Source organism: Stegostoma tigrinum, chromosome 16 (assembly GCF_030684315.1).
Source record: "Stegostoma tigrinum isolate sSteTig4 chromosome 16, sSteTig4.hap1, whole genome shotgun sequence".
NCBI classification, from domain to species: domain Eukaryota; kingdom Metazoa; phylum Chordata; class Chondrichthyes; order Orectolobiformes; family Stegostomatidae; genus Stegostoma; species Stegostoma tigrinum.
This window is the reverse complement of record NC_081369.1, coordinates 48,673,144-48,695,806: the sequence shown is the minus strand read 5'-3', so window position 1 is coordinate 48,695,806 and position 22,663 is coordinate 48,673,144. Positions and strand designations below refer to the sequence as shown.

At 44.4% G+C, this 22,663-nt stretch overlaps 1 protein-coding gene across 5 annotated transcripts in view; it reads right to left on the bottom strand.

Annotated features, from left to right (window-relative positions):
• Window positions 1-18,533, bottom strand: part of LOC125459753 (calcium-transporting ATPase type 2C member 2-like) — a 108,737-nt gene extending 90,204 nt beyond the window's left edge. For 2 of the 5 annotated variants that reach the window (XM_048546558.2, XM_048546561.2), the window contains exon 1: window positions 18,091-18,533. In XM_048546558.2, the coding sequence (XP_048402515.1) occupies window positions 18,091-18,189 (99 nt within the window). In that variant the 5' untranslated portion in view covers window positions 18,190-18,533. The remainder of the gene's footprint in view (window positions 1-18,090) is intronic. The other 3 variants (XM_048546560.2, XM_048546559.2, XM_048546557.2) reach the window with 2 other exon arrangements.
• Window positions 18,534-22,663: the final 4,130 nt, after the last annotated feature.

The window sequence follows — 22,663 nt, the reverse complement described above, 5'->3', positions numbered from 1 at the left end:
GGGCAATTAACATCTCACCAGAAATACTCGTACCAGCATTCTGACGAAGCCCAAATCAACGCAGGGGTGTGCTGTGTAAATCACTAGTCTTCATTCCTTTAATGTTTTCCAGACTGCCATAATGCTGTCTCTTTCAATGCCAGTTAAAAACTTAAAACAGCAATAAGATAAGGTCTTTCAATCATACAACCCAACATTGTAAGCTTCACACAGTGCCTGGCATGATGGATGCATACTCACTTCTTTTTCAATAATTCAACCTTTGGCAGCATTGATAATGACACATGTTTACACTTCACTGGTCTCTGATGACATTTCAGACATTTAATTTATTTTAAATGCTGGGAACTGAGAGGTGTTTAATGTTAGGAAATCTCATTTAGTCCTCTTTAAAATTCCTTTTTCACTCTTCAGTGCTGGGAACTGCGTTTTCAGGTGGGAAGGCTGCCTGGTGCATGTCAAACTGCTTACCTGCCTTCCTGCACTGTAAAATATGTCATCTTCGGAAAGCCAGGAGCAGTATGTCTGTCAGGCCACAGAGTGCTGGATTAGACAGGTACAGCTCACATGCACATTTATTAGACGTATATGGCTCAGTATGAGAAACGTATTAAGAAGTGTCTCTCTCACACACACACACACACACACACACACACATACACACACACACACGCAGTCACTTCGCATGCAAGTGCCTTGCTGGATCTGTCATTGTTGAATCGCTTTTCTGGTGATCGTGGTGTAGGTTTCATGTTATCCTCTAGGTGCCCTCAACTTGCAGTGATGAAGTTTTCTGGCAGAGTTTCAACTCACATCTGTGATGGTGACAGTGTGACAGACAATAAGTGACAGAGAGACAGAGTGAGACACAGTGACGGTGGCAGAGAAAGAGGTGACCTCTCTCTGAAAGTAATGTGGATACAATCAGTTGAATAACACAGCCCCACACTGGTCGCACATTTTCAGCACAGGCATCATGTAAAGTCGGAGCTCAGCCTACCAGCATAGCACCTACCCAGACATTACACCCATAACATGGAGGTTAGCAGATACTGAAACCAATAGCCTGACCAGCACGTTCCACAAAATAATTAAGGGTCAATTTTAAACTTGGTTCAACCACTATGGACCTCTGGCAATGCTGTGTGTGTTAGTCAATCAGAATGATCAATACCTTCAGAGAGTGGGACATTCCCCATATTCACTAATTTATCTCCTCTGAAACAAGCCGTGGCTCAGGACAGCCTTGTTCGGAGATAGCAAGGTGTGGAGCTGGATGAATCACCATTAATTAAGTAATTAATGGTGATCGTAACAGGATCTTTTGCATAGCAACATAAAACTCAATTAGCTTTGTATTCAAGGAGAAATGCTAATTAGCTATCTGAGGTCCCAACTTGATTTCCCCTTGGAAGTAAATGGACAATTACAACCGCTCACAACTTGATATCTGTAATGCCTTCCAGGGATTTTGGGAAAGTTCACGGCCAAATTCCTTGTAAACTCAGGGACTGCTACCAAGAACGTGGAGAGGTAAATGTATAAAAATTGCAGAAATCTGCAAGATAAAGGAACTTGAGGGTAGTTGTGTTTGAAATGTAGAAAGCTAGCACACGGATAATCAGGAAGGCTAATGGAATGTTGGTCCTTATTTCAAGGGTGTTGCAGCATAAGAGTAAGTAAGTCTTACTACTACTACTTTATAGGGAGCGACCACATCTGGAGTATGGAGAGCAATTTAGATCCTCTTATTGAAGGAAATATATCATTTCATTGCAGGCAGTTCAGAAAAGGTTCACCAGGATGATCCCCAGTATGGATAAACAGGTTGGGATTGTACTCACTGGAATTTAGAAGAATGAAAGATGATCTCATTAAAACATATAGGATTCTTAAATGGGGCTTGGCAGGGCTAGATGCTGAGAGGATGCTTCCCCTCATGGGACAGTCTAGGGCCAGAGGGTATAGTTTCAGAATAAAGGAGTGCCAATGTAAGACTGAGATGAGGAAGAATTTCTTTTCTCAGAAGGTTGGGAGGCTTTGGAACTCTTTGTAACAGAAAGAAGTGGAGGCAATGTCTTTTTGACTATTTAAAGCTTGATTAGACAAGATTCTTGATTGTGGATGTGAGAAATGTCAGGTCAACCATGATCCTATAGAATGGCAGTGCACACTCCATGGGCCAAATGGCCTACTCTGTTCCTATTTCTTATGGTCTTATGATCTAAAAATACCCTGAACCTCCAACTGAGTACATCAAGCTAAACCTTCCTCTGGTCTCTAGCAATGAAACTACCAAAATTTATTTTCAGGCAGATTACGGGTTATCGGATCCCTTCCATATAACCCAAATTTAATCTACAGTTACAAAATTCAATACTCTTTTAAACATTACCATTATAATAGTGATATTTAATGCTGTACTCTATGTTTAGCTGAATGGTTTGCTTACTTTGAGCATGTATTGCAGCATTTTAAGGATTTGTATCATGTTCCCCTCAAGGTCTTTGACAAAAGCTTATGTCCATAGTTTTCTCCTCGCACCTTAGAGTACCTCATCCCTTCAGTCCTGGATTCCTGTCCAAAACACTCCTTCTTGGGATCACAAAGGCTTGTTCAAAATCTTGGAGTGCCTGCCTTGCCCACAGCACGTAAAGAAATAAATTTCTTCCCCTCATTGATCACAGTTGCAAAACTATTAGCTTTAATATCAACTACTACATTTACGTTCATGAAAAGTTTAAAAATATCCTTTTATCATTGTTATTTATTCATGGGATATTGTTGTTATTTATTCATGAGATGTGAGTCATGCAGTGACATTAAGGAGTTCCAGGATTTTGACCCAGCAACAGCAAGTGAACTCTGATATAGTTCCAAGTCAGGATGGTGTGTGTGACTTGGAGAGAAAATGGCAGGTTGGTGTTCTCAATCATTGCCATCCCTGTTCTCCAAGGTACAGAGGTCACAGTTTTGGAAAGTGCTGTCAAAGATGTCATGGCAAGGTGCTGTGTACATTCTAAGGCAATCCCACGGGATTGACCATGGTTTGTGTCCACTTGGTTTCAATAGATTGTGGGAAGGCCAAGAGTTCCATGTGCCATCTGCAAAATCTACCATGTGTGAGCCAGGTGGTGCTTGGGAAGTTGTATGTGTTAGGTGGCTATTTGGAGGTTTACATGGCCTCTCCAAAACCTCAACTGCACTTCTGCACAAATTGACATGGATGCTTGTCTACTACACACCAAAAATGTATCATCTGTCATGCTACTGGGACCAAGCAGTTGCTTTGGGACTCTGCTGTCAGGCACAACTTGTGTTGAATGAATTTGAATGATCCATGACTTGGTGTTGGACATGTTGCCTTTTGGGAGGATGCCACTGCTGGACCCCATTCATTGCGACAGGATTTGGAAAGTCTTATGAAGGCACCAGTGCTGGTACCTATCCAGTGTTCTGAGTTAATGAAATGTGAGGCTGGATGAACACAGCAGGCCCAGCAGCATCTCAGGAGCACAAAAGCTGACGTTTTGGGCCTAGACCCTTCATCAGAGAGGGGGATGGGGTGAGGGTTCTGGAATAAATAGGGAGAGAGGGGGAGGCGGACCGAAGATGGAGAGAAAAGAAGATAGGTGGAGAGGTGAGTATAGGTGGGGAGGTAGGGAGGGGATAGGTCAGTCCAGGGAAGACGGACAAGTCAAGGAGGTGGGATGAGGTTAGTAGGTAGGAGATGGAGGTGCAGCTTGGGGTGGCAGGAAGGGATGGGTGAGAGGAAGAACAGGTTAGGGAGGCAGAGACAGGTTGGACTTGTTTTGGGATGCAGTGGGTGGAGGGGACGAACTGGGCTGGTTGTGTGGTGCAGTGGGGGAGGGGACGAACTGGGCTGGTTTTGGGATGCGGTGGGGGAAGGGGAGATTTTGAAGCTGGTGAAGTCCACATTGATATCATTGGGCTGCAGGGTTCACAAGGAATATGAGTTGCTGTTCCTGCAACCTTCGGGCGGCATCATTGTGGCACTGCAGGAGGCCCATGATGGACATGTCATCTAAAGAATGGGAGGGAGAGTGGAAATGGTTTGCGACTGGGAGGTGCAGTTGTTTATTGCGAACCGAGCGGAGGTGTTCTGCAAAGCGGTCCCCAAGCCACCGCTTGGTTTCCCCAGTGTAGAGGAAGCCACACCGGGTACAGTGGATGCAGCATACCACATTGGCAGATGTGCAGGTGAACCTCTGCTTAATGTGGAAAGTCACCTTGGGGCCCGGGATAGGGGTGAGGGAGGAGGTGTGGGGGCAATTGTAGCACTTCCTGCGGTTGCAGGGCAAGGTGCCGCGTGTGGTGGGGTTGGAGGGCAGTGTGGAGCGAACAAGGGAGTCACGGAGAGAGTGGTCTCTCTGGAAAGCAGACAGGGGTGGGGATGGAAAAATGTCTTGGGTGGTGGGGTCGGATTGTAGATGGCGGAAGTGTCGGAGGATGATGCGTTGTATCCGGAGATTGGTGGGGTGGTGTGTGAGAACGAGGGGGATCCTCTTTGGGCGGTTGTGGCAGGGGCGGGGTGTGAGGGATGTGTTGCGGGAAATGCGGGAGACACGGTCAAGGGCATTCTCGACCACTGTGGGGGGATAGTTGCGGTCCTTGAAGAACTTGGACATCTGGGATGTGCGGGAGTTGAATGCCTCATCATGGGAGCAGAAGCGGCGGAGGCGGAGGAATTGGGAGTAGGGGATGGAATTTTTGCAGGAGGGTGGGTGGGAGGAGGTGTATTCTAGGTAGCTGTGGGAGTCGGTGGGCTTGAAATGGACATCAGTTACAAGCTGGTTGCCTGAGATGGAGACTGAGAGGTCCAGGAAGGTGAGGGATGTGCTGGAGATGGCCCAGGTGAACTGAAGGTTGGGGTGGAAGGTGTTGGTGAAGTGGATGAACTGTTCGAGCTCCTCTGGGGAGCAAGAGGTGGCGCCGATACAGTCATCAATGTAACGGAGGAAGAGGTGGGGTTTCGGGCCTGTGTAGGTGCGGAAGAGAGACTGCTCCACGTAACCTGCTGGAGATGGCCAAGACATTTTTCCATCCCCACCCCTGTCTGCTTTCCGGAGAGACCACTCTCTCCGTGACTCCCTTGTTCGCTCCGCACTGCCCTCCAACCCCACCACACCTGGCACCTTCCCCTGCAACCGCAGGAAATGCCTACAGTTGCCCCCACACCTCCTCCCTCACCCCTATCCCAGGCCCCAAGATGACTTTCCACATTAAGCAGAGATTCACCTGCACATCTGCCAATGTGGTATACTGCATCCACTGTACCCGGTGTGGTTTCCTCTACACTGGGGAAACCAAGCAGAGGCTTGGGGACCGCTTTGCGGAACACCTCCGCTCGGTTCACAATAAACAACTGCACCTCCCAGTCGCAAACCATTTCCACTCCCCCTCCCACTCTTTAGATGACATGTCCATCGTGGGCCTCCTGCACTGCCACAATGATGCCACCCGAAGGTTGCAGGAACAGCAACTCATATTCCGCTTGGGATCCCTGCAGCCCGACAGTATCAATGTGGACTTCACCAGCTTCAAAATCTCCCCTTCCCCCACCGCATCCCAAAACCAGCCCAGTTCGTCCCCTCCCCCCACTGCACCACACAACCAGCCCAGTTCTTCCCCTCCACCCACTGCATCCCAAAACCAGTCCAACCTGTCTCTGCCTCCCTACCCTGTTCTTCCTCTCACCCATCCCCTCCTCCCACCCCAAGCCGCACCTCCATCTCCTACCTACTAACCTCAACTCACCTCCTTGACCTGTCCGTCTTCCCTGGACTGACCTATCCCCTCCCTACCTCCCCACCTATACTCTCCTCTCCACCTATCTTCTTTTCTCTCCATCTTCGGTTCACCTCCCCCTCTCTCCCTATTTATTCCAGAACCCTCACCCCATCCCCCTCACTGATGAAGGGTCTACGCCCGAAACGTCAGCTTTTGTGCTCCTGAGATGCTGCTGGGCCTGCTGTGTTCATCCAGCCTCACATTTCATTATCTTGGAATCTCTAGCATCTGCAGTTCCCATTATCAGTGTTCTGAGTTGCCTGCAACAGGTTTTTCAAGTCTCTAAAGTATTTTGGAGCAAAGGGAATACAGCTGCCTAGCAAACCAATACCTTAGTGTTGGGTTTGAAATCATGCCCCTCAAAAAAGTCCTCTTTTCCTTTTGTGGTTTAAAACAGAGCTGGCATATGGGAAGCAGTGATGAAATTCGTCATCTATGTCTGCCTGAGAGTGCAACATATTCGTCCTCGGTGCGGGTGATGCTCTTTTGAGAATTTTTCAAAGGATTTTTTTTCTCTCACTCTCTCATGTGCAATCTCATAGTGACAATATCTTGCATAGGGGATAGTTGGGCTCATAGGAGCAGATGTATTCATATTAATTAGCAACCCTCCAATAAAGCAAAGTTATAACACAAAGCAAACATAAATTTCATGGACAATACGACATTTAAACAAAATATCATGCATAAGTTTGTAAGTATTATTTTCAAAAAGCTGATACACATGCATTGACAAAAAAGCCATCAACCTTGACCTATATTTACCCCTCAAGCAAAATAATGTGATCATTATCATAACTTACATAAGGTTTCGGCTGTAGAGGGATACAAGTTATCCAGGAAGGATCTGAAGAAAGAGTTTAGTAGAGCTATAAGGGGGCATGAGAAAACATTGGCAGATAAGATCAATGAAAACTCTAAGGCTTTTTACACGAATGTGAGGAATAAGAGAATGATCAGAGTAAGAATAGGGCCGATCAAGGATTGTAGAGATAATTTGTGCATGGAGCCTAAAGAGACAGGAGAGGTCCTTAATGAATACTTTTCTTTGGTATTCACAACTGAGAGAGACCTAGTTATAGAGGAGGACAGTGTGAAACAGGCTGGTAGGCTGGAGAAGGTCGATGTTAGTAAGGAAGATGTGCTGGGAATTTTGAGGAACTTGAAGATAGATAAGTCCCCCGAGCCTGATGGGATTTATCCAAGGATTCTATGGGAAGTGAGGGAAGAGATCGCAGGGCCTTTGGTGATGATCTTTTCATCCTCACTGTCCACAGGTATAGTGCCAGAAGATTGGAAAGTGGCAAATGTCATTCCCTTGTTCAAAAAAGGGAATAGGGATAACCCCGGAAAATACAGGCCAGTTAGTCTTACATTAGTCGTGGGCAAATTATTGGAAAGGGCTCTGAGAGATAGGATTTATGATCACTCGGATAGACACAGTTTGATTCGTGATAGTCAGTATGGATTTGTGAGGGGTAGATCATGCCTCACAAATCTTATTGAATTCTTTGAAGAGGTGACCAAACACGAGATGAAGGTGGAGCAGTGGATGTGGTATACATGGGTTTAAGTAAGGCGTTTGATAAGGTTTCCCCATGGTAGGCTCATGCAGAAGGTAATGAAGCATGGGATAGGTGGAAAGTGTGGCCGATTGGATTCAGTGTTGGCTGACCCTTAGAAGACAAAAGGTGGTAGTGGACGGAAAATATTCAACATGGTGCTCAGTTACGAGTGGTGTACCACAAGGATCTGTCCTGGGTCCTCTTCTATTTGTGATTTTTGTAAATGATTTGGATGTAGGAGTGGAAGGCTGGATTAGTAAATTGGTGGACAATACAAAGGTGGGTCGAGTTGTGAATAGTTCGGAAGGCTGTTCTAGGTTACAAGGGGATATTGATAGGATGCAGAGCTGGGCTGAGGAGTGGCAAATGGTGTTTAACCCTGAAAAGTGTGAGGTGATTCATTTTGGAAGGACAAACTTGAAAGCGGAATACAGGATTAACAGAAAGATTCTTGGCAGTGTGGAGGAGCAGAGGGATCTTGGGGTTCATGTTCACTGTTCCCTGAAAGCTGCCACCCAGGTGGATAGAGTTGTTAAGAAGGTGTATCGTGTGTTGGCTTTCATTAATAGAGGGATTGAGTTCAAGAGCCATGAAGTTATGCAAGCTAGGGCTTTTCACTTTAGAATGACAAAGGATGAGAGGTGATGATTGAGGTGTACAATATGATCAAAGGTATAAATAGAGTGGACAGCCAGAGACTTTTTCCTAGGGTGGAGGTAGCTATTACAAGTGGGCATAGTTTTAAAATGAGTGGAGGTAGATATAGGGAAGATGTCAGAGGTAGGTTCTTTACTCAGAGTGTGGTAGGGGCGTGGAATGCATTGCTGGAGAGGATAGTGGAGTCGGCATCATTAGGGGCATTTAAGCGACTATTAGACAGGCATATGGATGATAGTATAAGGTAGGGGTGGAGATTAGATAGATGTTAGGTTTAGGATAAAAGTTCGGCACAACATTGTGGGCCAAAGGGCTGTACTGTGCTATGTTCTATGTTCTATATCATCCCCAATTGCCCTTGAGAAGCTATTAGTGAGCTACCTTCTTGAACTGCTCCATGTACTGAAGATCAACCCACAATGGAGGGAATTCGAGGATTCTGACGGTGGACAGCAAAGGAATGGTAATATATGTCCAAGTCATGATGATGAGTATCATGGAGGAGAACCTACAGATGGTGGTGTTTCCAGATGTCCGCTGCCCTTGTCCTTCTAGATGGAAGTGGTCATGTGTTTGGATGGTGCTGTGTCAGGATCTTTGGTGAATTTTTGCAGTGCATCTTGTAGATAGTACACACTGTTGTTATGGAACATTGGTGGTGGAAAGCATGTATGTTAGTGGATGTGGTGCCAATTAAGCGGGCTGTTTTGTCCTGGATGGTGCCAACCTTCTTGAGTTTTATTGGAGCTGCACCCATCCAGGCAACTGGGGAGTATTTCATCAGACTCCTTATTTGTGCCTTGTAGATGATGGAGAGGCTTTGGAGAGTCAGGTGGTGAGTTACTAGTCCAAGCCTCTGACATGCTCTTGTAGCCACTCTATTCATGTGGCAAGTTCAGTTTCTGGTCAATAGTACCCCCAAAGATATTGATAGTGGGGGATTCCGTGATAGTAACACCATAGAATGTCAAGGGCTGGTGGTTAGACAGTTTCTTGAATTGGAGACTGCCATTGCCTGGCATTTATATGGTATAGATCTTACTTTTACTTGTCAGCCCAAGCCTGGGTGCTGTCCAGATCTTGTTGCAACTATCCATTGAGGAAGAGACTAAGTTTCTCACGGCCTTCGTCACACTGATTGCAATGTCTTGTTTCAACTGACTACTCTTCAGCACCACATCAGTGCCAGAAATCTTTGAGAGGACAAAGGCGAGTATTGTAGAAGGATGGAGTTAGATGTCACAATGATGGTTGCATTCATTTCTGGTTGCAGCAGCAGCGCGAGTGGGAGCTTGGACCAGGTGCCTTTCGGGAAGCCAGTGAGTCAGAGATTTTTCAAACTTTTAAAGCTTACCTCAAGCGTCGGAGCCTTCCATTTCTGGTTGCAGCTGCAGCACCTTAGAGCAGAGGTTTCTGGGAAGGGAGGGACTTTCTTTTTTCATCCCTCAGAGTGATATAAGTCATATAAGTGATCGTTGTCTAAACCCGAGACCCTACCCTTGTAGGGCCTCCCACCCATCCATCTCCTCTAACCTGATACACCAGGGACAAATCAGGTAAGCTTTTCTTTTTCTTAACTTTCTGTTTAGGGGATTAGCAGGGATGGCAGTGCAGGTAGAGGAATGTTCCTCCTGCACAATGTATGAGGTGAGGGACGCCATTAGTGTCCCATCCAAATACGTCTGCAGGAAGTGCACCCAACTCTTGCTCCTCCAAGGCCGCATTAGGGAACTGGAGCGGGAGCTGAATGAACTTTGCATCATTTGGGAGGCAGAGTCAGTGATAGACAAGAATTACAGTGAAGTAATTACTCTTAAGCGTGAAGAAAGCTGGGTAACTGTTAGAAGGGGGAAAAAGCAATCAGTGCAGGGATCCCCTGTGGTCGTTCCCCTGAAAAACAAGTATACCGTTTTGGATACTGTTGCGGGGGGAACGACTTACCAGGAGCATGCACTAGGGTGCAGGTCTCTGGCACAGAGTCTGTCCCTCTTGCACAGAAGGGAAGGGGGGATAGGAAGACAGTGATAGTCATTGGGGACTCTATAGTTAGAGGGACTGATAGAAGGTTTGCTGGGAACAAAAGAGACTCACGGTTGGTGTGTTGCCTCCCAGGTGCCAGGGTCCATGATGTCTCGGATCGTGTCTTCGGGGTCCTGAAGGGAGAGGGCGACCAGGCCCAAGTCCTGGTCCACATAGACACCAACGACATAGGTAGAAGGAGTGATAGGGATGTCAGGCAGGATTTCAGGGAGCTAGGGTGGAAGCTGAGAGCTAGAACAGAGTGGTTATTTCTGGTTTGTTACCCATGCCACGTGATAGCGAGGCAAAGAACAGGGAGAGATTTCAGCTGAACACGTGGCTGTAGGGATGGTGCAGGAGGGAGGGCTTCAGGTACATGGGCAATTGGGGCTCATTCTGGGGAAGGTGGGACCTCTACAAACAGGACGGTCTCCACTTGAACCAGAGGGGCACGAATATCCTGGGTGGGAAATTCGCTAGTGCTATTCGGGTGGATTTAACCTAGCTCAGAAGGGGGATGGGAAACTGAGGTGTAGTCCTAATACACAGGAGGGTGAGCGTAGGGAGGACATGGACAGGACCTCATTGTCACAGGAGTGTGCTGGCAGACAGCAAGCTGGGTTGAAGTGTGTCTACTTTAATGCCAGGAGTATCCGGAATAAGGTAGGTGAGCTTGCAGCTTGGATAGGTACCTGGGACTTTGATGTTGTGGCCATTTCGGAGACATGGATAGAGCAGGGTCAGGAATGAATGTTGCAGGTTCCAGGGTTTAGATCTTTCATTAAGATCAGGGAAGGTGGTAAAAGAGGGGGAGGTGTGGCTTTGTTAGTCAAGGACAGTATAACGGTGGCTGAAAGAACTTTTGATGAGGACTCGTCTACTGAGGTGGTATGGGCAGAGGTCAGAAACAGGAGAGGAGAGGTAACACTGCTGGGAGGATTTTATGGGCCCCCGCACAGTTTCAGGGATGTGGAGGAGAGGATTGGCAAAACTATTCTGGGCTGGAGTGAAAAGAACAGGGTGGTCATTATGGGAGACTTTAACTTCCCTAACATTGACTGGAAATGCTATAACTCTAATACGTCGGATGGATCAGTTTTTGTCCAATGTGTGCAGGAGGGTTTCCTGACTCAGTGTGTCGAAGGGCTGACAAGAAGGGAGGCCACACTGGATCTGGTACTTGGTAATGAACCAGGCCAGGTGTTTGATTTAGTGGTAAGTGAGCACTTCGGAGACAGTGACCATAATTCGGTTATGTTTACTTTAGCAATGGAAAGGGATAGGAACATGCCACAGGGCAAGAGTTATAGATGGGGGAAGGGCAATTATAATGCAATTAGGCAAGACTTAGGAGGCATAGAATGGGTTAGCAAAATGCACGGGATGGGGACAATCGAAATGTGGAGCTGGTTTAAGGAACAAATATTGTGTGTCCTTGATAGGTATGTCCCTGTCAGGCAGGGAGGAAGCAATAAGGTAAGGAAACCGTGGTTTACTAAAGAAATTGTATCTCTTGTTAAGTGGAAGAGGGAGGCTTATGTGACGATGAGACGAGATGGTTCAGATGAGGCGACGGAGAGTTACAGATTAGCTAGAAAGGATTTAAAGAGAGAGTTAAGAAGAGCAAGGAGGGGACATGAGCAGGCATTGGCAGGTAGAATAAAGAAGAACCCTAAAGCTTTCTACAGGTATCTGAGGAATAAGAGGATGACGAGGGTAGGAACAGGGCCAGTCAAAGACAGAAGTGGGAAGTTGTGTGTGGACCCTGTGAAGATCAGAGAGGTGCAAAATGATTATTTCTCATCTGTTTTCACTGAGGAACAGGAGAATATTGTAGAGGAGGTGACTGAGTTACGGGCTACTAGAATTGAAAGGATTAAGGTTAGTAAGGAGGAGGTGTTATCAATTCTAGAAGGTGTGAAGATAGATAAATCCCCTGGGCAAGATGGGATTTTTCCGAGGATTGTCTGGGAAGCTAGGTAGAAGGTGTCGGAGCCTTTGGTCTTGATCTTTGAGTTCTCATTGTCTGCAGGTTTAGTACCTGAGGACTGGAGGATTTCAAATGTTGTGCCCTTGTTCAAGAAGGCCAATAGGGATGACCCAGGTAATTATAGACCTGTGAGCCTTACATCTATTCTAGGAAAAATTTTGGAAAGGATTATAAGAGATAGGGTTTACAATCATCTCGCAAGCAACAATTTGATTGGAGATAGTTAGCATGGATTTGTCAAGGGCAGGTTGTGTCTCACAAACCTCATTGAGTTTTTTGAGAAAGTGACCAAGCATGTGGATGAGGGAAGGGCAGTTGACGTGGTGTACACGGACTTCAGTAAAGCCTTTGATAAGGTTCCATATGGTAGGCCTTTGGAGAAAATACAGAGGTATGGGATTGAGGGAGATTTAGCAGTTTGGATTAGAAACTGGCTTTCTGTAAAAAGGCAACGAGTGGTGGTTGATGGTAAGTATTCAGCCTAGAGTCCGGTTACTCGTGGTGTGCCTCAAGGATCTGTTTTGGGACTAATGCTGTTTGCCATTTTTGTAAATGACTTGGACGCGGGCACAGGTGGATGGGTTAGTAAGTTTGCAGATGACACTAAAGTCGGTGGAGTGGTGGACAGTGTGGAAGAATGTTGCAGGTTGCAGCGAGACCTGGATAAACTGCAGAATTGGGCCGAAAGGTGGCAAATGGAGTTTAATACGGATAAATGTGAGGTGATTCACTTTGGGAGGAATAATAGGAAGGCAGAGTACTGGGTCAATGGAAAGATTCTTGGTAGTGTGGATGTGCAGAGGGATCTTGGTGTTCATGTACATAGATCCCTGAAAGTTGCCACCCAGGTCGCTAGTGCTGTTAAGAAGGCTTACGGTGTGTTAGGTTTCATTGATCGAGGGATTGAGTTCCAGAGCTGTGATGTCATGCTGCAACTGTACAAAACGCTAGTGCGGCCTCATTTGGAATATTGCGTGTAGTTCTGGCCGCCCCATTACAGGAAGAATGTGGAAGCATTGGAAAAGGTGCAGAGGTTTGCCAGGATGTTGCCTGGTCTAGAGTGCAGGCCCTATGAAGAAAGGCTGAGGGACTTGGGTCTGTTCTCATTGGAGAGAAGGAGGCTAAAACGGGATTTAATAGAGACATACGAGCTGATCAGAGGATTAGATAGGGTGGACGGTGAGAGTCTTTTTCCGAGGATGAGGGCTTCAGCTTGTACAAGGGGGCATAGCTACAAATTGAGGGGTGATAGATTTAAGACAGATGTCAGAGGCAGGTTCTTTACTTTGAGAGTGGTAAGGGCGTAGAACGCCCTGCCTGCCAATGTAGTTAACTCAGCCACATTAGGGGCATTAAAACAGTCCTTGGATAAACATATGGATAATGATGGGATAGTGTAGGGGGAGGGGCTTAGATTAGTTCACAGGTCGGCACAACATTGAGGGCCGAAGGGCCTGTTCTGCGCTGTATTCTTCTATGTTCTATGTTGATGACATCCCGATCCATGAATACACAAAAACAGAACATGACACTTCAGTGTGAGCTGTGCAACACCTAACAGGACTTATACTCAACTACAAGTCCGAATTCTCACAGCAGAATATCACAATCAACAGGCATATTGTGGACATATCCCATGTCAGAGTTGATCCACAGAGGATAAGATCAATCAAGGAGCTTACAGCTCTCAAAATATGACTAAGCTCCAGATATGCAGAGATATTATAAAGTCAGAAGGCTTATTCCCAACTTCCTATTGTCAATGAGCTCTTCTGTCGGTTGTTACAATGAAGACAATGCATAGCACTGAGAGGCATAGCAACATAGATCTTTTGAGAACATCAAATTATTGTTGCTATCACCTGCTATTTCAGCTCACTAAGACACATAGCTATCCCCTAGCATTACCTCAAATGAAACTTCTGTTTGACTGGGAGCTGTAATTTTTCATGTAAGTATAGATCCAGTGTACTACATATTACATTCACTCAATGGAATTGACCAGAGATACACAGTGATAGAGAAAGAAGGGTTAATAGCCACTTGGACTTATGAAAAAGTGGCAAGTATTATTCTTGATTTTCATTTAAAAATAGGTGCAGACCACCTTAGTGGCATCTTAGTGACCCTCTTAAATTCTACAGCAAAAATGCCTTCATGAGTACAACAATGAGCCCAAAGATGATGCTCAAATATGCCAAAAAACAGAAGACTTCATGTGAAACTTTGTCTCATATCTCTATGGCAAGGGTTGAACATCAAGATGTTCAATGCATTAAAGAAGTGGAAATCTTTATGTTGACAATCAGCCTCTCCTCAACTGAGTGGCTGAAGGAAACAGACCAAGAATGCCCATAAGATAGCCGATGCTGTGCTAAGAGATGGTCAGGACACACGTGACATAACCTTTGTCTTAGACTCTGTAATCAAGTGTAGTGGATGATGTACTCATTTATGATGAGAGATTGATCATTGTGAGAGTTCAGAGATTTGATATATCTCAACTACTGCACCAAGGACATCTGAGTATGACAAAATGTTGAAACAAAGTGAAACATTCTGTTTGGTGGCTAGATAGCTCAAAATCATCAGGGGAGATGATAGCCAGCTGTATTACTTGTGTGTTTCATTGTCTGGAGTCAAGTGGACCATTAATGTCTCCTTCCTTTATATCAGGGCCATGGGAAAGTCTTGGGGTGGACTTCTTTGAACAGAGATAAGATGTTCTTCATAGCAGATCACTTCTGTCGATGGATAGACGCACATGTCTAAAGTAATTATTACACTGCTGCAGGAGATGTTTGAAACACATGGAATGCCAGGCCAAGCAGCTCAATGGGCTTACCAAGATACCTTCAAGACAATAGGAAGCGGAAGAAGGATGGCATTTAACTTGCAATTCTGAGTAATCATTCAACTTCATTCCAAAATTGTGTAGCTCCAAATGAACCCCCTCATGGGAAGAAGCACAAGCTCAAGTTCCTTCCCTCTCACATAGGCTCATATTGTGTGTACAAGATGATGACTTGAAAAAAGGGGAGTAAGATGCTAAAGAAAAAACCAGAGAAATGTGAATGCAGGAAATCAGTAACAACAACAGAAATCAAATGCAGAGATGTAGTCTGGCAGCATCTGCGGAGTGAAAGCAGAGTTAACATTTCAGGTCCGTTGTCCCTTCAATAAGAAGAGTCAGTCTGGATGTGAGATCAAACCCATTGTGAAAAATGTGGTGGAACAGTCACCATGATCCTGTCTCATTCAAACTAAAAATGATACAATGCAACTGAAGAGACATGCACCAATTTCCACGCAGAAGCAATCTTGTACACAGTTAAAACAGATGAGATATGTTGCATTCATCAAGAAACACAGATGACAGCCTGACCACTAAATCAGACTCATCTGTCAATTCTCTTTCTGCCCAGCAGAGTCAGAGAGGACACGCAGAGGGCTTGAATTCCCAGACTCCTCCAAAGAGCTGAGCACAATTCAGATAAATATGGAATCTACCACAGTGGTGGACCCTGTAATGAAAAGAATGTGAGGTCAGAGACTTGGTTGGGGGGTGATGTAGTTTTTGGAGTTAAATTGGACTGTAAGATATGATAATGAACTAAAGATTCTTAAATAAATTTTCTTTTTCTCTACCTCAGCAGACTCTGTAAATATTCTCCAGCAGAGCAATGAGTGCATAGATATCAAATAAAATTATTGAGATGTCATCTGATTATGAAAGACTTTATGTAATTGCATTTTTTAAAAAATGGATTAGTTCATTGGAAGTGAATTAAAGGATCACAAAAAGAAAAGCATTTCAACAGAATCATTTTCTAAATGGAGATCATCGTATTATGTTATCACCTTTCATAATTCCTCTTACTATTGTTCGACTCTGCATAAATTTAACTACACAATGTTTCCTGGTAAAGTGTAATCTAGCAATTCATGAAGTGGGTGTATATTAATAAAGTAGTTACTTATTTAAAGAGAATTCATACGACTGCCTTGCCAAATTTGCATAACTGCCACACATCAAACTTCACTCTTCAGCCAATTGTTCAAATAGTTCTAATGTGATACAGAGTCCTCAGAGGCAGCTACATCACTCAGCAGTCATAAGTAAATCTGGAAGGTAACAAATACATTTATCCTTCTGAATATCAGCATGGCAATTTATAAAAATTGTAAAATAAAGAAAAAATGGGAAGTGTTTTCTCCAGCCAGGTCCAATTCAATTCACAATGAGTTATTGGATTAGATTAGATTACCTACAGTGTGGAAACAGGCCCTTCGGCCCAACAAGTCCACACCGCCCCTTGCGGCATCCCACCCAGACCTATCCCCCTATACCCACACAACCCTGAACACTACGGGCAATTGAGCATGGCCAATCCACCTTGCCTGCACATCTTTGGACTGTGGGAGGAAACCGGAGCACCCGGAGGAAACCCATGCAGACACGGAGAGAATGTGCAAGCTGCTGTAAGCAGCAAGAGCAGTATTTAAATATGTTTCTTTAAAAGGGAGGCACAAATAATGTCAATTTCAATTTGCAAAGCCATTTTCACACAACTGAGCCTTCAATCTTCGATTCCTGTTTAGGATCATTGGTTCATTGTTATTGAATTACTATTCTGCTAGCATTCCTCACGAGGTTTTGTTAACATCTTTGAGTGATGTGAGTGTGCAGAGTTTTGCATTTAACATGTTCCTGGCGTAGTAATTCAATCTAAAAATTGGGCAAAGAGTCATGTAACCAGACTGACCGAGCAGGTGCTTCTGCCGACTTATCACTCCGTAGGAATAGGTGACCAATAAAAGTTAGTGCACAAAGCCAACAGAGAGAATGGGAACTTACATACAGACATGCATTTAAAATATGGGTCAGAAATTGAATTTCCTATTATTATATGCATTGTACTGATCAAAAAATTTTGCTTGCTTTATTTTTGCCTCTTAATAATTACTATTCAGCAGTTCTCAGGTTGACCTGTTAACATGTTTTGGAATATTACAATTATAATTATGGGCATAAACATAAGAAGAAAGTAAACGCTAGATAAACCATAACTCAGGCATGTTGTGCAAATTTGTGAGCATAAACAATACAGCTTTCCCTGTGGTAGCTGAGTGATGTGACTTACATATTAAGTAAAAAGAATGGAAAACAGCCCATATCATTTCAGTAATATTTCAAATGTTAAAAAGCTTCACAGCAATCTATATTAAGATTTTAAACTTAACTCTTCATTGGGCTGGAAGCTATTTGAAACTCCTTTGGCCATTATACATTACAGACAGACCCAAGACCCATTGTCCACCACAAACCAGATAAAAACAAAATATTTCCATGTGGCTCAATAGTTCCTTCATAAATCCAGTTGAAGCGCTGTGTCTATGTATTGGACCAGGGATTGTAGCGTACAGGTTTAACAGTAGAAGCATTTGGTGCTAGTTATTGTAGAAGTTGCAAACAATAAATCTGCAATGCTGAAGTGGTTTAGAACCACATAGGTCCTTTGAGAACCAAAAAATAAAACTCACAGTATGGCCTATTTTTGAAACAAGAACGGAAAAGGTTAGAGATCACCAACTTTTAAACTTATTTTCAAAAGATCGTTTTTTCAATACCTCGGTTGGATTAACTAAAACAAAAACGCAGGTCACGAGCTGGAAAAGCAGCTGCCAAGTTTTTTCTCTCTCTCTTGCAAATCGCACACAGAGGACTGCATTCGGCCCAACGTGTCCATGCTGGTTCGCTGAAATGACTAAGAATTAGGCTCCTTGTAATCGCTCGCCACTCAACCCAGCAAGTTTTAAAATGTCTCCATTTAAACAAGTAGCCACGAATATAAAGAAAAGGCAGTTCTTTATCCAGCAATAAGAATGCAAAAAGAACACCGAGATGTTTGTTTGAATATATCGGCTTTACAATGTAGCTTCGATTGCTGAAATGATTAGGACAGTGGCATCAGTCTGATGCTGCCATTGAGCCCGGAGCCCCAGGGTAAGCGTAAAGCATCCCATAATAAGCAGGCACTCACTCACCTTGCCGTGCAAATCACTGTCCTGGAGCAGTTGGTATTTTCTTCCGGAGAAGGCGAGGGAAAGTTTCTGGAAGAACTTGGGAAATCGCGATTGTTTCATGCTTTCATCCCCGCACTGCCCTCCTCACAGACACGCGTAAAATAGATGTTTGTTTGGAGAGTGGCGGCGGCTTTCCTCAGTGCGTTGTCTGACAGCACTTCAGCGAATGAAGCAGAGAGTCGAGTTAAATAGTTTTTACAAGCACACACACTTGCAGCAAATGTTTCCTCCTTCCTCCTACAGACAGGTACAGTAACTAGCACGCCTATTCCAGCTCCCGAAAGCGGCAAGGTGATGATTCTAGTTTAGGTTTATTGCCACGTATCTGTCATTATACTGAGCAAGAGGCCGCACCTTCTTTTTGTTTTGAATTTTTTTTAAATGAATACATTGAATCGTTATTAAAGGTGTTGCTGGTGCCCCAGGGTCACTGACTGGTAATACAACTCTGCAAGTCCGAACTGACACCGAGAACTGCCTTCATCCTCACCCATCCCTTCCTCCTACCCCAAGCCGCACCCCCAGCTACCTACTAACCTCATCCCACCTCCTTGACCTGTCCGTCTTCCCTGGACTGACCTATCCCCTCCCTACCTCCCCACCTACACTCTCCACCTATCTTCTTTACTCTCCATCTTCGGTCCGCCTCCCCCTCTCTCCCTATTTATTCCAGTTCCCTCCCCCCATGCCCCTCTCTGATGAAGGGTCTAGGCCCGAAACGTCAGCTTTTGTGCTCCTGAGATGCTGCTTGGCCTGCTGTGTTCATCCAGCCTCACATTTTATTATCTTCATCCCTCCCTCCCTTGTTCACTGACCCACACTGCCCCCATCAGAGAATACTTTGCCAATTCCCATCCTTGTTCTCAGACCCCTCCATGAGATTATCCCTCGCAGTCCCGCAGCACCTACAACTCTCCAAGAACTCTGCAATTGTCTCCAATGCTATGTATCTCAAACAACATTCGCCTAGTGATTGCAAACTTTCTAACCCCAAGGTCGGGAATTCCTCTTACCATTGATCCCCTCCTTTAAGATACTCTTTGAGGCTTAATATTTCGACGAAGCTTTTGGTCACCTGCGGCCCCATGAGCCTGCTCCATTGTCAGTACCACGCCTGATCTTCACCTCAAATGTTTGTCATTGCTTCTGTGTAAATATTTGCCTGATCCCGGTTGTATGAAACACCCGGTGAAGTTTTATTACGTAAGAGTATACCAAGTTAAGTTGACTGGCCATAGGGGATATGTTAGCTCAGTTGGGTCGAGAGTTGGCTTGTGCTGCACTGTGACACCAACATTACAGGTTCAGTTTTTGCACTGCCTGAGGTGATGATGAAGGGCTCTTCTTCTCAACCTCCCCTCTCACTTGAGGTACGGTGTCCCTCAGGTTGTTCAGTCACCTCCTCTCCTTGGATAAATGGAAAGATAATCTTGAAAATCCATATAGTACATAGCAGATATGGGTCATTGATCTTGACATGTTCTGGGTTGAGGTGTATCCCATATGTTGGATTGTTGATCTAGCCTACACTCAGCTGACACTGTACTATTTGAAGATGTAATGAACTGGGCCATCAGTGAGTGTAGATATTAGTTGTGCACTTCATTGACATTAAAGTGATGGTCAAAATCATCAGAAATAAATACACATCCAAGAATACCTTCTGTAATTCTATCCAGGTGCTTCTGGAACAGATCCTGACTGACACCCAGTTGGAAAGTACTCTTCAAAAGCCATAGCTTCCAAATGGTGCTCTGAAACTAATTCTGAAGTGAATCAACAAACATGCATACTTGGTATTCAGGCTGTTAAAAAAATATTGCTACTGCGAATTTAGGATTCAATTGTTTAATGTTGAAATATTTGTGTGGACACGTCTTTAGAGAAAGATTTAGATACCTAGCGTCCAAACGTACCCTGATGCTATCTTTCTTCAGAGAAAATGTAACAAAGTCCACTCGTCCATGTTCTGATGTACACATCAGATAATATCATTAACTTCCTTTATTGCCCAGCTCACTCTTAAGCATCTCTTGTTTGTGAACACTGCACGTTCTCTGAGGGTCAAATGACTGAATTGCATCTTTTGAGGCGTGTAATAAAGCATCAGTTTTGAAGTTTCCTATGGCATTGAAACCATCTGGGTATAATTTTTGTAAGAAACTGAAACAGAAATTGCTGGAGAAACTCAGCACGTCTGGAGAAAACAGTTATCATTTTGAGTCCTGTAACTCTTTCTTCAGAGCAGTTCTGAAACGTTAAGTCTGTTTTTATCTCTGCCAGACTGCTGATTTTCTCAAACAGTGCTGTTTTTGATTGCTTCAGATCTTTGGTATCTGCACTTCTTTGTTTTGTAAATTCAGGATCAATTCACTGTGAGTATTATTGGCCTGTTCTACAGGAATGGATATACTGATGAGCTCATGATTGGTCACATTGTTGAATGCTGTACACATTGGATCTTTTTTCTTTATTCGTTAATAGGATGAGGGCGTCACTGGCTAAGCAGCACTTATTGCACATCCCTAATTGCACAGAGGGGCGGCTGAGAGTCAACAACATTGTTGTGGGTCTGAAGTAACATGTAGGCCAGACCAGGTAAGGATGGCAGTTTCCCCCCACCCCCTTTAAGGACATTAGTGAACTAGGTGGGTTTTTCCCGTGACAATCGGCAATGGACAATGGATTTGTGGTCATCGCTAGATTCTTAATTACAGATATTTTTATTGAATTCAAATTCCACCATCTGCTGCGGCAGGATTCAAACTACAGATCCCCAGAATGTTATCGGGGTCTCTGGATTAACAGTCTAGTGATAATACCACAGGCCATTACCCGTTATTGGTAGTTGTAGGTAGTCCTGTTACTGCTGTCCATTCATTTCAAAAGGTAAAATGCTTGTGGTTCCATGCAAAACTGCCTTAACTACATTTTATTGTTAATGTATCAATGTGAAGGATGGGTGACCTATTGTTTGTGGTCAGTTTTGCTATTTTATTTTGTATCATAGATTTCCAGTGATCCAAGCACAGGCCCTTTAGAGTTCTAACTGGTGGGATGTTTGCACGTGCTCCTGTGTTGACTTTGAACTTGAGCATGTGTTTACCAGTTTTCCTTGTACATATGGCGTTAACTACAGGATTTACTCTGAATCTTCACCTTGGGCTGTCCTGCTGCAAAAGTAATGTATATGCTTGTGCTTATGTAGGACTCTGGCACTGTCCTTGGTATGGTTGCCAGCATGCTGCATGTGCTTTTTTTATTGGTCGTGTCCTGTTTTAGCCTTTCCCCCTTCAAAATCCTATTTCTTGAACTTATGAGTGTTTTGTGCTTTTGCAATGCGTGACTTATATATTGGAATGCAGGACAGTCTCATGGGAGACTGCAACGGATTGCATTTCACACAGAGTGTGCTTTCCTTTCATGTTTTTGGCTAATATATCAACACTGGTAGCTGCACCCGATGTGTGCAGATGTCGTTGGCCGCAGTTATAATGGCTTTTTTTAACTTCCTGCTGTCATTTGGTGGTGCATTAATGTTGTGACCTTTTCTCCAACAGGTATTTTTGGACAGCTTGCTTGGTCTTGAACTTGTAACACACTCCATTGTATCTTCATATATAACACAGCGTGAAGCTGGAGGAACACAGCAGGGCCAGGCGGCATCAGAGGAGCAGGAAAGTTGTTGATGTTTTGGAGCAGGCCCCTTCCGAAAACATCAACTTTCCTGCTCCTCTGATGCTGCCTGGCCTTGCTGTGTTCCTCCAGCTTCACGCTGTGTTATCTCTGACTCCGGCATCAGCAGTTCTTACTATCTCTATTATACGTCCAGCTAGCTCAACCTCTGAGAAATCACTGTCATTGCACTTGTCATGATGCCGACTGATAAACTTGATGATATAAGCCTTGCGACTGTTGTCTGTAAGACATCAACTATAGGTGGTGATATCTAAAATACATTTTTACACAGAGCTGATTCTCCAGAAATGAACAAGCTTATCAAGACCTGTTTTTCCTTCAGACAGACCTCAAGCATTGAGTCTTTATCACCCCTCGCTCGCAATGTCTACTTTATTTTCACCATCTTTATCCAGTTCTGCAACAGCAAAATCCATGAAGCATAGTTCCATCCTGTGTTTAAAAAGCTGAATATTTATGACTTTCCAATTCATGCTGGAGAATTTTGTTGTCATCTTGTTAATGCTGTCTGTCATTTGTAAATACTATCAACGGAGGGGTTTATAGAAGCAAAACTATCAGGCTATTCTATGTGGAGGTTCCACAATGCAGCTTCTGCGTTTCCTTTAGAGTTATAGGGTCACAGACCCTTCAGCCCAAACCGTCCATGCTGACCAGATGGCGTAAATTAATCTAGTCCCAGTTGCTAGCATTTAGCCCGTATCCCTCTAATTCCTTCCTGTTTATGTACCCATCCAGATGCCTTTTAGATGTTGTAATTGTACCAGCCTCCAACACTTACTCTGGCAATTCATTCCATACATTCACCATTCTCTGTATGAAAATGTTGCCCATT